This window comes from Monopterus albus, unplaced genomic scaffold (genome assembly GCF_001952655.1).
Source record: "Monopterus albus unplaced genomic scaffold, M_albus_1.0 scaffold73.1, whole genome shotgun sequence".
NCBI lineage: Eukaryota > Metazoa > Chordata > Actinopteri > Synbranchiformes > Synbranchidae > Monopterus > Monopterus albus.
The window spans coordinates 1,416,083-1,430,062 of record NW_018127953.1 but is presented as its reverse complement, the minus strand read 5'-3'; the positions used below and the strand labels follow the sequence as shown (position 1 = coordinate 1,430,062).

At 42.5% G+C, this 13,980-nt stretch overlaps 1 protein-coding gene across 1 annotated transcript in view; it reads right to left on the bottom strand.

Annotated features, from left to right (window-relative positions):
* The window catches only part of tshz3b (teashirt zinc finger homeobox 3b), a 41,154-nt gene extending 33,084 nt beyond the window's left edge, over positions 1-8,070 (bottom strand). Inside the window, exons 1-2 of the mRNA XM_020605896.1 lie at positions 7,983-8,070; positions 7,089-7,548 (exon numbers count right to left, since the gene is read on the bottom strand). Coding sequence (XP_020461552.1) covers positions 7,089-7,128 — 40 coding nt within the window. The 5' untranslated portion in view covers positions 7,129-7,548; positions 7,983-8,070. The remainder of the gene's footprint in view (positions 1-7,088; positions 7,549-7,982) is intronic.
* Positions 8,071-13,980: the final 5,910 nt, after the last annotated feature.

Below are 13,980 nucleotides of genomic sequence, written 5' to 3'. Positions count from 1 at the left end.
AGTACAGGCTAGAAGTCCCAAAGTCAAAATGGGATACACCTCCAAAGGTGGCTGAGAATGACCAAGCTAAGATCCTGTGGGACTTCAAGATACAAACAGACAAACTGGTAATGGCCAAACAACCGGACATAGTAGTGGTGGACAAACAGAGGAAGAAGGCCATAGTGATAGATGTAGCAATCCCAAGCGATAGCAACATCAGGAAGAAGGAACACGAGAAGCTTGAGAAACACCAAGGGCTGAAAGAAGAGCTAGAAAAGATTTGGAAGGTGAAGGCACAAGTGGTCCCCGTTGTAATAGAAACACTGGGGGCTATGACCCCCAAACTGGGAGAGCGGCTCCAACAGATCCCAGGAACATCTGAGATCTCTGTCCAGAAGAGTGCAGTCCTAAGAACAGCTAAGATACTGCGTAGTACCCTCAAGCTCCCAGGCCCCTGTTAGAGGACCTGAGCTTGAAGGAAGGAATACAAGACTGCCCCAAAGTGGAGCGAGTGGGGAATTTTTTATATATATATAAATGTAGAAACAAACATCAAATTGAGTGGAAGGATTTTGCTTTCTATTTGCCCCCAGAATTGTCTGGAAGCCTAAGAGAAGATCCTGCAACCCCATATAGGGGTTTGAAACTTCAGATTAACAACCTAGCATGGAAGAGAGTTGCATCATTTTTGTCAATGAAAGTTGGGACAAAAATATAACATGACAAGCAAAAACACTACAACAAGAATGTGAAAAGAATGAGGTATAATGTGCAGTGAAAATAAAAATGACTGATCAATTAAAAATACGCTTCAGATGAATATGAAGAAAATACAACAAATAGTCAACAACACAAGGGGGATTATGACCCAAATTTGCCAGAGAAATGAATTTTTTGAATATTATAGAAAGTCTGCACCAAGTTCAAATCTTCATCATCCCTCAGTCCATTCAGGATGCTGGCAATAATATCAAACATATACACTATATTTACGAATACATTCTTGAGAAATCTGGTTGTGATCCTGTAGTTTACGGATGACACTGCGGTAAACTGAAATGAATAAAAGTGTAATCAAAAGAATGGTTTATCTGAAATGAATACAGTTTGAAATAAAGACACAAAGGTTTCAGTGAGTTTCCTTAGTTCTAAAGGGCTAGGCATACTTTACACACACCCTCTGCATATGCAGACACCGATGAGGGACCCACACACACTCCCATTCATACTTCAAATTGAGGGTCTGCCTTCTGTCCTTGTACAGCAACGGTTTCCAAGCATTGTGGCAGATGCACAGTCATGGCTTTTGCTCTGTGGACGTTTGTATGCAGGCTAAAAATCTGTGTCTGCGCGGACCCTCACGTACATGGAAAGATCATGAAAATTACAGGCTTTTAATAGTCAATGACCTTAACACATACAGTTAAAAGTTTTGGCTACCATATAATTTCCCTCATTTCTGTTCTTCCTTAACCTGATCTGTCAGTAGGTACTAGTTTAATTTGCAAATGATCAGTTCATTTCTGAAATAATATGTTTTAGTTTACATCAAGTGAGAGGCAGTTAAAGCATAAGCATAAAAGAACCATCACCTTTCAGATTAATGGACTGCAGGTGGGAAACTGACTCACTGCTATTCAAATATATCAAATATACAGCATTAAAAATTTGAATGGATGACTTTCATTTCAAGGATTAGTAACCACAGACTTTCATCTTTCAGTGAAAAACTTGAGTAATTCTTCAAACCTGTCTTATTGGTCATTTCCATATGACAAGATTTTAAATGTTGAAGAGCAATGACAGAGTACAAAAGACAAAAATCAAAAGCTGCAAAATTTTGGGACTGAACCGCATGTTATGGATAGAACGGTGTATATTATCTCAGGTTAAATAAATACCTTTCCCTTTTTTTTTTTCCCTACAACATTTGCACTTTGTTACATTATAGCTAACAATTAGTGGATGTAAATGACTATGAATTGTACAGTTTATAAAATCAGTTTGACTGTTTTGACCAGTTTCATTAGATCTTATTGCCATCCACTGGATAAGACTATAGGCTCTGACACAAAGTGCCATTATATTACAACATGTTGTATTTTTAACAAACAACATAATTTTCATTGCAATCACCTCTAGTGTAAATGAATTTCCCTATTAAGAAGTGTGCTATTCACAGGCCAAAAATGTGAAAATGTGTGTATGTGTGAGTATGTGTGTGTACCCACACCCTCCTGTGAATCTGTGCGTGTGTGTTCTTGTTTTTATGTATTTGTGGGGCCCGAAATCCAGGAGTTACTATCCTTGCGGGGCCCAGCAGGCTACTTGTGAGGCCTGGAGGCTGAGCACCACAAGTAGTTCACTGAATTATATGAAAATAAGGGGGTGTAAGATTCGAGCAAGTGTCTGCTTTGGTTGGGATTATGGTATGAGGAAAGTAACAGTTCTGGTTAAGGTTAGGGATGTCTCCTCGAAATGAATGTAAGTTTATGTAGGGACCCTGTAAGTGACAACCGCACGTTTGTGTGTGTGTGTGTGTGTGTGTGTGTGTGTGTGTGTGTGTGTGTGTGTGTGAGTGAGTGAGTGAGTGAGTGAGTGAGAGAGTATATCTAAATGGGCCACTGCATCTCGACTTAGATCCACTGCGAGTGCAACGTTAACACACATCAAGCATGATTAATCTCTCGCTCTTATCTACAATCAATCACACACACACACACGCTCGCACACATACAGTACACACACTACTCGCACACACAGTGGCAGAGAAATCACAGAAATCAGCTGCTTTTCCTCCGTGGCTGTCATCCATCTCCTGTTGGACAGAACCAGATCTGTCTTGATGTTAATATTTACATAAATCATGCTTAGCCTCTTTGGACACCATGCTGATGACAGGTGTTTCTGAAAAATCAACTCGGGTGAAAGATCCTCCTACTCTGGGAGTGTGTCATTGAGTGGCTAATAATGACCAGTGTCATCAATCTGCAGTGGGCTCATAGGAGGACAGTACACTCTCTCATTCACACACACACACACACACACACACACACACACACACACACACGCACAGGATGCTATGTTAACATCATGCAGCTATGACTTACTGCTAAACATCCTTCCTTCTAAATATCCTACCAGTTTTTGAAACACCAGACTTGTAGTTTTACTTGTAAGGATATAAGTTAGGAGGAATTTGGAACTGTTAAAAAAAAATGCAAGTAAAAAAAATATACTCTGGCTCTTTGATGTTCATGCTTCCTCTTCTATAACAATGACATATAACAGTGTTTGTTGTAGACTGGCTTTGAAGCCCACGGACAAAAGCTTGCTGCTCGCCTGAGCTTTGTTCTTTCCTGATGGCAGGAGCACTAAAAAAATAAATACCATTGCTCAGAAAATGGTGTGTGTGTGCACGTATACATGCGTATATGAATAATCCAGGCTGACTGACACAGACCCAGGTTTCAAACACACTCAATCACAGCTTGAAACAAACAGCTAAATTCTCTGGTCTGGTCACCGCCACTCATACTAATACCATGCGACCACTGTCCAAACTCTCACCTGTGGGGGAGTGTAAAAAGGGAGAGGGGCTGAAGGGGTGGTGGGAGGCAAATGGGGATGATGTAAGATCAAGTTGATTACATCCAACTATGCTACAGACCTAATTGGCGAGCGTGACAGTGTGCAGAGCTTGTCATCTCCAATCATTAAGCCTGTCAAAGATCCATCAGATGCTCGGCTAATTAGGAGAAGGCTAATGAAGCTGGCAAAACAACTTCTCTTTTTAGATGGCTGAGCATGCTCCATCACTGAGGTGGTGGTGGGGTGGGGGAGGTGGAGTAGTGGAGATGAAAAGTGCAAGGGATCACAGAAAGCATTGAGAAAGAAAGTAGTGGAACCCTGTAGAAAAGGTTGGAGAGGATCTACATATGGGCAGTCTCAGAAGAAATAAAGGCACTTTTCAATGACCTATCCACCAGATTTTTATATATTGTCATTTTAGCAAAGTTGATGGTTGAATGAATGACCGGTACACCTGCTGCATTTAACCTCAAACCTTTCAAGAATGCTTCATTTTCAGGGTGCAGGACAGAGAGACCAAGACAGTGACAGAGGAAAAAGTGAAAGAAAGTAAGAGATTTTGTTGTGAAATAAAAGCAACCTCCCCCAAGTTCCTAATCAAGGCCTATCATTTCCCATCCTCCCATAACGCTTGCCATCACTACAGCATAATCAATTTGTCATCACTCCATGTGTACCATGCAGTTCTCCTCAACATTATAACTTGCAGCTGTGAGCAAGGGAAGTAGGAAGGGAGTGAAGGAGTAGAAGATGGGGGTAGAAGGAGGAATTAAGGGTAAAATTAGGAAGTTGCTAATATTCTAAAATGAAACTCTGCCTTCCCCTCTGCCTCGTGTTTGTTCTCGTCAGTTCATCAAAGAAATAAATACATCATTTTTCTCTCCCGCTCCCACTGCCGGCACACTCACTCACTCACTCACTCACTCATTCCAGCTGAATAAAAAAGGCTTTCAGTCATCCCACTATGCATCCATCCATCCATCCACCCGTCCGTCTATCACCCATTCCTCTGCCCCCACCCACTGTGTCCATTAGGGCTAAACATTTTGATCAAGCAAGGCCCTGGGCTGAGAATACATATGACTCTCTCTGTGTCTCTCTCTTTCTGCCAGGCTCCTGATTGACCATTAGATCCACTGATGAATGCCGCTGTCAGAGGGCAGACAATTAAATCAAATATGAAACAAAGTCTCTCTGACGGGGCCCTTCTGATGGAGCAAACCAGTCTTTCTCCTCACGATTAGGCTAATTGTTGCATATTTCATACCACTCTGTGAAAAGTATTACATTCTTGCTTATATATACTCTGAAGTCATTGCAGCATGTCTCGTGGGCATGTGCCTCTGCACAGATGTAATTATGTATGTTAGAACGTGTGGCTGTGGGCAATTTTGGACAGTGTACTTGCTCAAGAATTAAAGTTGAAAACACAAGTCTGCTAAGTTAACATGGTCTTAAAAAATGGTAAAGGTCGTGCATAAATCATTACCCATTCACTGTATTATCTATAAATGGTAATTAGTGTTTCAATACCATATTTGCTACAGGCCGATGAAAGTTAAAAAATATGAGGATTGTATAACTTGTTTAATTTTCTCAAAGGTCTTGTAAACGGTCCGATGATGGCACTAAAGGTCTTCCACCACTTCACTAGGAGTGTACAAAAAAAGATGAGTTGATTTCTTTCCCCACATAAAATATGGAAAGGTAAAAAATCTAAGCTACTAAAAGGGGGAAATGTCTACAAAGATGCAAGGAAATGATGGTGGTAATGGCTAGAGGTTTGCAAGGCCCAGTGTGACTCCAGCAGGGCCTGCTTGATGCTATCAGAGTCAGCGCAGGGAGGGAAGACAGAAGGGAGGGGTGATTTATTGACACTTATCAGGAATGAACAGATCAAAGGCTCGGCCAGATGACAGGTGATCAATCAGGTGTCAAATCAAAGTTTGCAATTGTCCATTAAAGCTCTCTTCCAGTATACACTGCCTCCCCCAACTGTGAAATAATCTTTAGAATAGAAGAAAAGTCTTTCCCAGAAGGACGGACACAAAGAAAACAGACCAAATTCTGATAAAAACTGGAATGGTAGATGTCTAAGATATTTTCAGAGCTGTTGCTACATTAAAGTCTTAAAGAAATAGAAAGTACAAACTGAGAACAAACTCTAAGAGTAGTTTTATGTGAAAATCCTAGAAATGGGCCGATATAATGGGGAATAAAGTATACTAAAATAAAATAAGATGACTAAATCACAACACTGCACATCAAAACACATTACAAATTCTTGCAGTGAAAATTACAGCAACAGTGTATCGTAAGTGTAGTGTATCACTGGTAGGCCAGCAAAACATACTACAATCAACATATTTCTCTGAGAGGAGAAACAAAAAGGGTACTGATCACATAAGATAAATTTGGTCGGAAGAGTTCTCTTCCTGTAATATATTGTGTTATTGAATTAATCCATCTTTCCCAAAAGAAATCAGTGAGCATCAAAGACCTCTATGACAAGCAGATGACCCTAGAGCTTCAACAACCTTCTCTGGTGTATAGACCTATAAAAGATCATGTTCTCTGAGAGGGAGACACAAGGCTGATGACTTTTCATAATGGAAACTCTCACAATGACACCTTTTTTGAGAGGCGTACACTGGTACATGGAGGCTGACCTGTGACCTTTGTGAGAGGCAAGAGAATGTTTGCTCTAACTTCATGGTCACACCTGCAATTGCTCAAATCTTTTCATGTCATGCACGCATCAAAAAATATTAGTAATAATGATCTACAGACTAACAGTTATTTGTAGTATCAGTTAATGGGACCCTACATTTCTTTTTTTTATGAAAAATGCCCAACAGGTTTTCAAAACCCTCAGGTGATGTCTTTGAATATCTTTATTTGTCCAACTAACAGTTCTAAACAAAAGGAATATGAATTTGTAGTAATATAAACTAAAAGCAAAAAAGCAGACAATACTTGCATTTAATGTGGCTTGAAACTTTTATTTTTACTTTTTTTTATAAAAAGTGACTCATGTGAATAATTGAGGATCAAAATAGGAGATTATTTTTTCATTGACTAATCATTTTAGCTCCACTACAGACCACAAAAGAATGACCTTTATGGTGTTCACTAATAATCTTAAAAAGAAAAATGTGGAAAGAGGGGTCTTTGAATTCTATAAATCCCCGAAACAGCAGAGGTAGAGCGGTTGGAATTGATTGTAACAGAAATAATTGTAATATTAATTATAGGATATTATATGTATTTAGTATGAAAAGGCAAAAGTTGTGATGAGTGTACGGAAGCTGTGAAGACTATGCAAAGAATACCATGTTTTTGTCCTTTCCTCGTTACCTTACAGCACACAACAAAAGATGTTGCAGTTACATATTATGGGTGAAAGAAATATCAATGAAAAGTAACTGAATGCGAGAGGCGGGGATGGAGAGGGAGGCAAACAGATTGAGGAGGAGAGAGAGGTAAGCTATATGCAATCTAAAGCCAGTGCGTACCTGCGGCGCGCCGCGGCGCTTGCTGCTTCCTGCGCGGCATGTCGGCTTCAGGGCCCCTGCAGGGAGTTCTCTGGCCACGGTGATCCGAGGCTGCCTGGGGGATCCACGAAGCTTTGATACAGAGTTTCCCCCCCTGGGCGCGCTCTCAGGGCTCCCACATAGATAGGAAAGGGTGTGTGAAAGTATGGGAGGGCGTGCAGGTTTCGAACACAAAAAGAAATCTGAGAAGGAAGAGCCAGAAGATGCGAAGATTATTTCAAAAGAGAGGGGAAACCAGCGTGACTCCCTGGTTGGCTGCTCTCTCTGTCGGTCGCTCTCTCACCCGCTCCGACTTGGATGGACGCGGTGGCAGCAGGATTAGAGGGGCTCCGCGGTCGAAAAACAGAGAGGGAGGGTTAAAAAGCGCCTTATGCCTCCGTGTGGTCCTCTCTATTTGGCGTCGGAGGCTGCAACAGGCAAGCTTGAAGGGATAAAACCAAATAACCGCGTCAGTCAAAAGTCCGCAAACAAGGGGACAACACATCAAGAGCTGACACAACTGAAGCCCTGCACCTCCTCTACGGTTCAACCTCTCCGCCGCTGATAGGCGTCACGTAGCTCCCTGTCTCTCTGCCCCCACTCTCTATCTTCCTCTCTCTCCCTCTGCCTCTCTTACCCTTCTCATTCTTTCTGTCATTCACTTCCCTATTCCAGCCCCGTTTATTCCAGACGAGCAGAGTAATCAGAAGCTTTTGGTTATGGCTTGAAATCTGCGTAATATATCAGTCATATTGCAGACGGGGAGAGAATAGCAGGCATTCAGACACATGGCAGCCAAACAAAAACACACGTATACAGTATAATTCACAAGCACGCAGACTTGACAACCTGATCTGAACGGAAATGTATACTTACTTCATGGCCTATCCTCCTCAGCGCTATCCATGAGGTTTTCGCTTTTCCCTCCCGATCACGCACAGTTCAAAGCCAAGAGGTGGACCAGATGCAACGTGCCTGAAACCATCTTATAAACATCCATTCGCCTGTGGCAAGTCCTGTCAGTGGTGAGGGGAAAATTTGCCACATGCAGCTTTTACAGTTTGTTAATTCTCAGGACCGACAGTGGAGGAGAGAAGAGGAGGAGGAGGAAGAGGAGGAGGTGACGGCCGGGACTGGTCACCCACAAGCTGCCCTGCCTGGCGCGGCTACGTTATTTTGTCCGAGAGCGCTTTGAAAAATCCGCTGAGGGCAAGTCACTCAGTCAGTACGTATGCGTATGCACATGTGCGCGTGCATGCGTGTACGCGTGGTAGTACAGCTGCATGTGTTTGCGTGAATCGATGAGATACGTGCTTGATTGGGTCTCCCTTGTTATAATAATGTACATGAGGAGGGGGAGGAGGAGGAGGGGACGGGCTCAGGCTGCTCCCATGCATGCAGGCTGGCTTGAGCGCACGGATATGCCGAGCACTGGCGCCTACTGCCTAACACTTTCTTGGTCGCTGATGGTACTTTTCTCCTGTTTTTCTTTACACGGCCTGATAGGAACTATTTCAAACAGCCACACCAGTCAGATGTGTCTCCCAGCGCGGCGCTCCGCTCCCAGTCCTGCGTGTCAAGTGACCGGAGAGGCGCAAAATTCTCACCAACCGATGTCCCTTTTATTGGCGCTGAACGAAATAAAATACTTTCTCCTCTACAGGTAAGCACAAAATCCTCATTAAATTGACATTAAGTTATTCAGATATTTTCTGAAGATGACGTCGCTCCTTTGTTTCGCGCTGTTTCACCACAGAGTGAGAAAGAGTTTTTTAGAGGAAAAGTTTTTGGGCTCAACAGACTTGGTGAAGTAGATAAAAAAAATAATGTCCGATATTTTTCAGGCAATCCTCGGTCTGGAACGCGTGACTTCAGGGTGGTGAAAACAATGGATAAAGGATTCTTGGAGAGGAAATGGAAGAACAAGGGAGGGCATTAAGGGTGAGTTGCCAAAGGCTGTCTTTCTCTCTCCTCCTGTCGTCGTCTGCGCCAGATGTGGTGCTGCTGCGCCTCCTCTCTCACGCTCGTCAAAAGTCGGGGAAACAGCTTTTTCGTCGGTTTTACCGGGAGAATCAGATCTCCTGAGCCTTTCTCCCTGTGTCGCTTCTTGTGCAAACCGGAGAGTCTGTCAGTTGTTCTCCCGTCCCACGGGCTCGGTGGAAGGACTGGTGAGCGGTTACTCTCTGCCGATCGAGGATGTTTTCGCCCTAATCTCACCGAGACTGTGTGCGCCGCTTCACCACTGCATGCTGTTAGATCCGCCCAAGCATCTGTCCGTCTTTCCATTGGCGCATCCATCAGTGTCACACTCACTCACACACACACAAACACACACGCACACACAGCTGCCGTGCTCACATTCCTTGTGATGTTACAAACCCCCTCCCACCGACCGTGTACATTCAAACATAACGCTCATGAACAGAGAAACACACACCGCACCCGCGTGCGCGCGATGAAGAGCTTTAGTCTCCATCTGACTGACATAGTCCACCGTCCTCAAAGCCCGTCAGAGAGCGCACTGCGTTGTGTTTGCCATTTTCACCCCCAAATAAGTGTCCAAGTGTATTTTGCTTCTCGCTTCGGGAGCATTTTACTTCTCTTCCCAAATATCCCCGAGAACAGAAACTTGCTTCAATCCGTTGACTTCTGAAACATGGGAATATTGACACTTCCTCATCTTAAAGCATATCAGAATATTTCATGTCAGTGCCAACGGGGTTTGTTTGGTCCCCAACTGAAAGCTCTTTAAAATCTGATTTCAACATTGTTATGTTTAACCGGAAAAAGGGCTCATGAACTATGTCTTCTTAATATCCGGGATGCTTACTCACTGAAGGTTCCAGGCAACTGCAGATTCTTCGTTTTGGTTCCAACAAACCTGATAACATTTTGAATGCATTAATGATGGGGTCACTTCTTAACTTCTATACGTGCCTTAAAAATAAAGGTCTAAAGATGTGTAGCCTTCGCTTTCAGGTGTCTAAAACCTCATTTTGTGCAGCACACCTGGAGAGACATTAGGTTATCTCTGCCCTGTTCAGAAAATTAATCCCTAGTGCCACTTGGCATATCTTGACTGAATGGTGTCCTCTGAACCGTGCACACTGTGTTCACCAACGGGGATATAGACACACAGACACTACCCCACTACTCCTACTACGTCTGGAAGAGAACGAGAGAGCGAGAGATAGTGTGCGAGAAACTTTGAATTATAGTTGCATAAATAAGAAACTCAAATGCATTATCTATTATTCCAAAATAATTCTTTCTGCTCTCTAAAACCATATAATGTTAAGCAGCGTTCACTCTGATGCGCACTACGGATTTCGGTCCTGAACATTTACAGCTGTATGTCGGAGAACTGGACTTAAAAACTTACAGTTCGCTGCGCGCCAGATGTGCTTGGGGAGAGTGTGCGCTTTTGGACAGATTTTCGCTTCTAACTAACACTTGGTGGTAAATGTAACTTTTAGGAGCCGTTTTCCTTCGATCCATCGACGTGTGAAACAATGTCATTGTCCCAGTGCGTCACTCGTGAAAACAGCAGTGTGAATATCATAGGATTTACACCGTCAACAAAGACTTCTTGTCACTGCAATACAGCTCAGTCAGTGTGCTTTTGTTTACACGGCTGCGACAATTATTTTCCACTTTTCATTTTCATGTCACCAAGTAGACTCCACATTGTGCGTATTTTACGAGTTCATTTTCAGAAATCGGTGTTCTAAACACAAACAACGTGATATTTGTAACCTTGACAATTATTCAGTTTGAAATAACATCTTTTTTTTTCTAAATTGTATTTAGGATTATGGAGCCAGTGACGTGTAGTGTGCATGCGTGTGTGTGCGTGTGTGCGAGAGAAAGAGTAACACAATAGAGTCACACTAGTCCTTAATTTCTCAGTCATACTTTTAAAACGTTAAAACGTTTACTAATAAAAAAAAAAACTTACCAAAACTCGAATGTTTCTACATTGTGCTTAAACAAACAAAACGAGCTATGTTACAAAAAGCAATAGAGTTCATAGTAGGTTGATCTGTGTGTAATACATAATAAAATTGAACGATGTGTCAAACTGTTTGGGATCGAAGTTTGTAGTTCAGGAGACTTAGGGTGTAATTTTGCGTCCAGAGGTGAAAATGACTCTACATCTGATAACGACAACAACACATTAGGTCTTTGTATATTTTTCTACACAAGTGCAGATGTGCGCTCCCCGTTTAATTTTTCCTCCAGTGTTTAATGATAATGGTATTTTTTTAAAATAAAGTTCAACAGAAAACCACCACAATTTAATTAGTGCCCTGCTCGTGCCTCACAAAACCACTGCTTTACAAAATAAATAATTTAACGCATTCATAAATAGTTATTTCTTGCCTGTGGTCCTACAGGATAACTATTGCTGTGCTCCTCTCTGGTACGTTTTCAGGAGCTCACTGATATTAAAACTAATGTAACTTCACTCTCTCGCCTTTAATTGCTTGCAACTATTCCAGTCACACCGAGGAACCGATTTACTTCTTAGCCCTGAAAACAATATGCATCATACAGGGAAATAGATGTGCGGTGAAACATTAGAATTTGCTGGAATATTAGGACACATAAAGGCAGACTCGCATATGAATATTGTGGGAGCCGGGTGGATGTGCATAGTTCTCAGATTCTCAAGTGTTTGGATCATACAATAGTTACGGAAATGGTGTAAAATGGTAATGAACAATTCTAATAGTGATTCCACCAATAGTTAACCAGAGAATATCTAACATGCTCTCACTGTGAGTACACGCACATTACTGTAGGTCCAGACTCTTATAGGCGTTACACCAGTGCCTTGCCATCTCGTATATGTCTCTCTCTCTTTCTATCTGTGTGTGTGGGGGTGTGTGTGTCTGAAACCTCTGTTTTACGCATATAGGTCAGTAATTTATGTCGTTGCTTCCTCAGTATTCCTTGTGGTGGTGTGTGTGTGCGTGCGTGCTCGCGCGTGTGTGTGGTAAAGGCGGGCTGTACAGAGGGAATCGCGACCTCTTCTCTGCCTTCTGCCGCTGCTGTCTTTACGCACATGTCGGAGATCCAAAGCCTCTCCAAGGACGCACGACATGGCGATTTGGCACTCACGCTGCAGAGGGTGAGTCCAAATTCGATCCTGCCGTTTTGTTATTGTTGTTATTAAGTTATGAGCACCCAAGATTACGTCGAAATCGAGAGAATTTTTGTAGAGACTTCATGTAAGCACGCGCACACACAGAAATATTTAATGCTTTTAAAGATGATATTTTGGTAAACTTAACATTTACTTGTCATATGGGAGTATCACGAGAACAAAGCATTGTCTAAAGTTTCATTCATACGCTTTGTTCTCAGAAGTATAACCAACGCGAGTTTTAAAGTTCCTGTCTCATAGTCACTGCAGGGACTTTGTTATAGTTTAGTGAGGGTCCGCCCTCCACCTAAATAGATGCGTGTGATTCAGATGAAATTAGGATAGGTTTAAAGCATAATCATGTAGTTTATCTCTGATCTCCCCCACTCTACACCACCCGTGATTTACTCTATTCTCTCCTTTATCTCGTTCTTTTTCTTCTTTCTACAACGATCACTTTGGCTGGGAATACCGCGTGGCGCACCGGCTTCACGGCACACTGGTCTCTAGTAGAGTGGATAAAGAGCCAGGGGAGGGGACAGTTGGCAGACCAGCTTGAAAAATACCCAGAGAAATCATAAAGAAAGAAACTGTATGATATAATGTACGACTACTAAAGCCCAGACTATGGCGCTGAATCCTTTTATCCGTTCGCAGGATGACCGCGCATTTCAGAACAAAAAGTGAGACGTGACCGATAAATACATGAGAGCTGTTAAAGTTGTGTATACGTCAACAGGTTGCTGTTAAAATATTTTTAGAAACGTTCCGCTATAAATTCTGCTAGAATAACACATTTACTGGCAACAAGTGCCAGGCTCCACCTGAGTCAAAGGAAAACAGTGTACAAAGTAGATTTCTCATGTAAAAGAGAGAGAATCTCTCTATTATAGTAATCAGGCTGGAAAGGAAAAGTCCCCAAACCTTTTTTTGCTCTTTTTTTAGTTTTATATGTTCTTTGTCCCAGAAATTTGATTTAGATTTCCTTCCTCTCCACTCTTGACCAAACTCTCCTGTCTTGCCCAATCTTGTGGTTTCACTGATACCTGAACGACTTCTAAAGTTCATCTTCCCTAACACAGAACACTGGTGGTAGTATTCACTAAAAGAGAAGAGGCACCAATTTGCAAGGAAATAAAACGAGGCCATGGTTAGACTCTTGTCAAAAGTTCCAACCCCCCCCAAATCAAGACAATGCATTGACAAGAGAAGTTGGAAAGGAGAGAGTGGATGTTCTCTTTCTCTTTCTCTCTTCCTCCCCCTACCTCTCTCCCTCCCCAGTGTCCTCCCTCCCTCCTACCTCGTTGGGTGTGCTGCAGAGCTAGCAGGGTTGAGAGGGCAAGTGCTGACCAGCCCTCTTTCTTTCTGTCTGCCGTTACTAGGTCACTACACACACACACACTCACAACACAGACACCCACGTGCATGCACACACACCTCTCCTTGCGGTCAGTGTTGCCACCAGGGAGAGAGGTAATTTAAGCCCTCCTTGATGTAGCCTATTCATCACTGTCCTGTAGTCCACATTTCAAAATTAAAGTCTGATCTACAAAGTTAGAGTGAAATGACATATAAATTGGCAGAGGTCACTGAGGGCCAGGCCATTGAAAACACTGCTGGGGTGCTTAGAGGTGCTGCTTTTACAACTTGTCTACATATTTTGTTGGTTACTGGTTGTAATTTGTTCTTTCTGGGAAAAAAAAAGCCAAATTAGTTGGGAAGCTT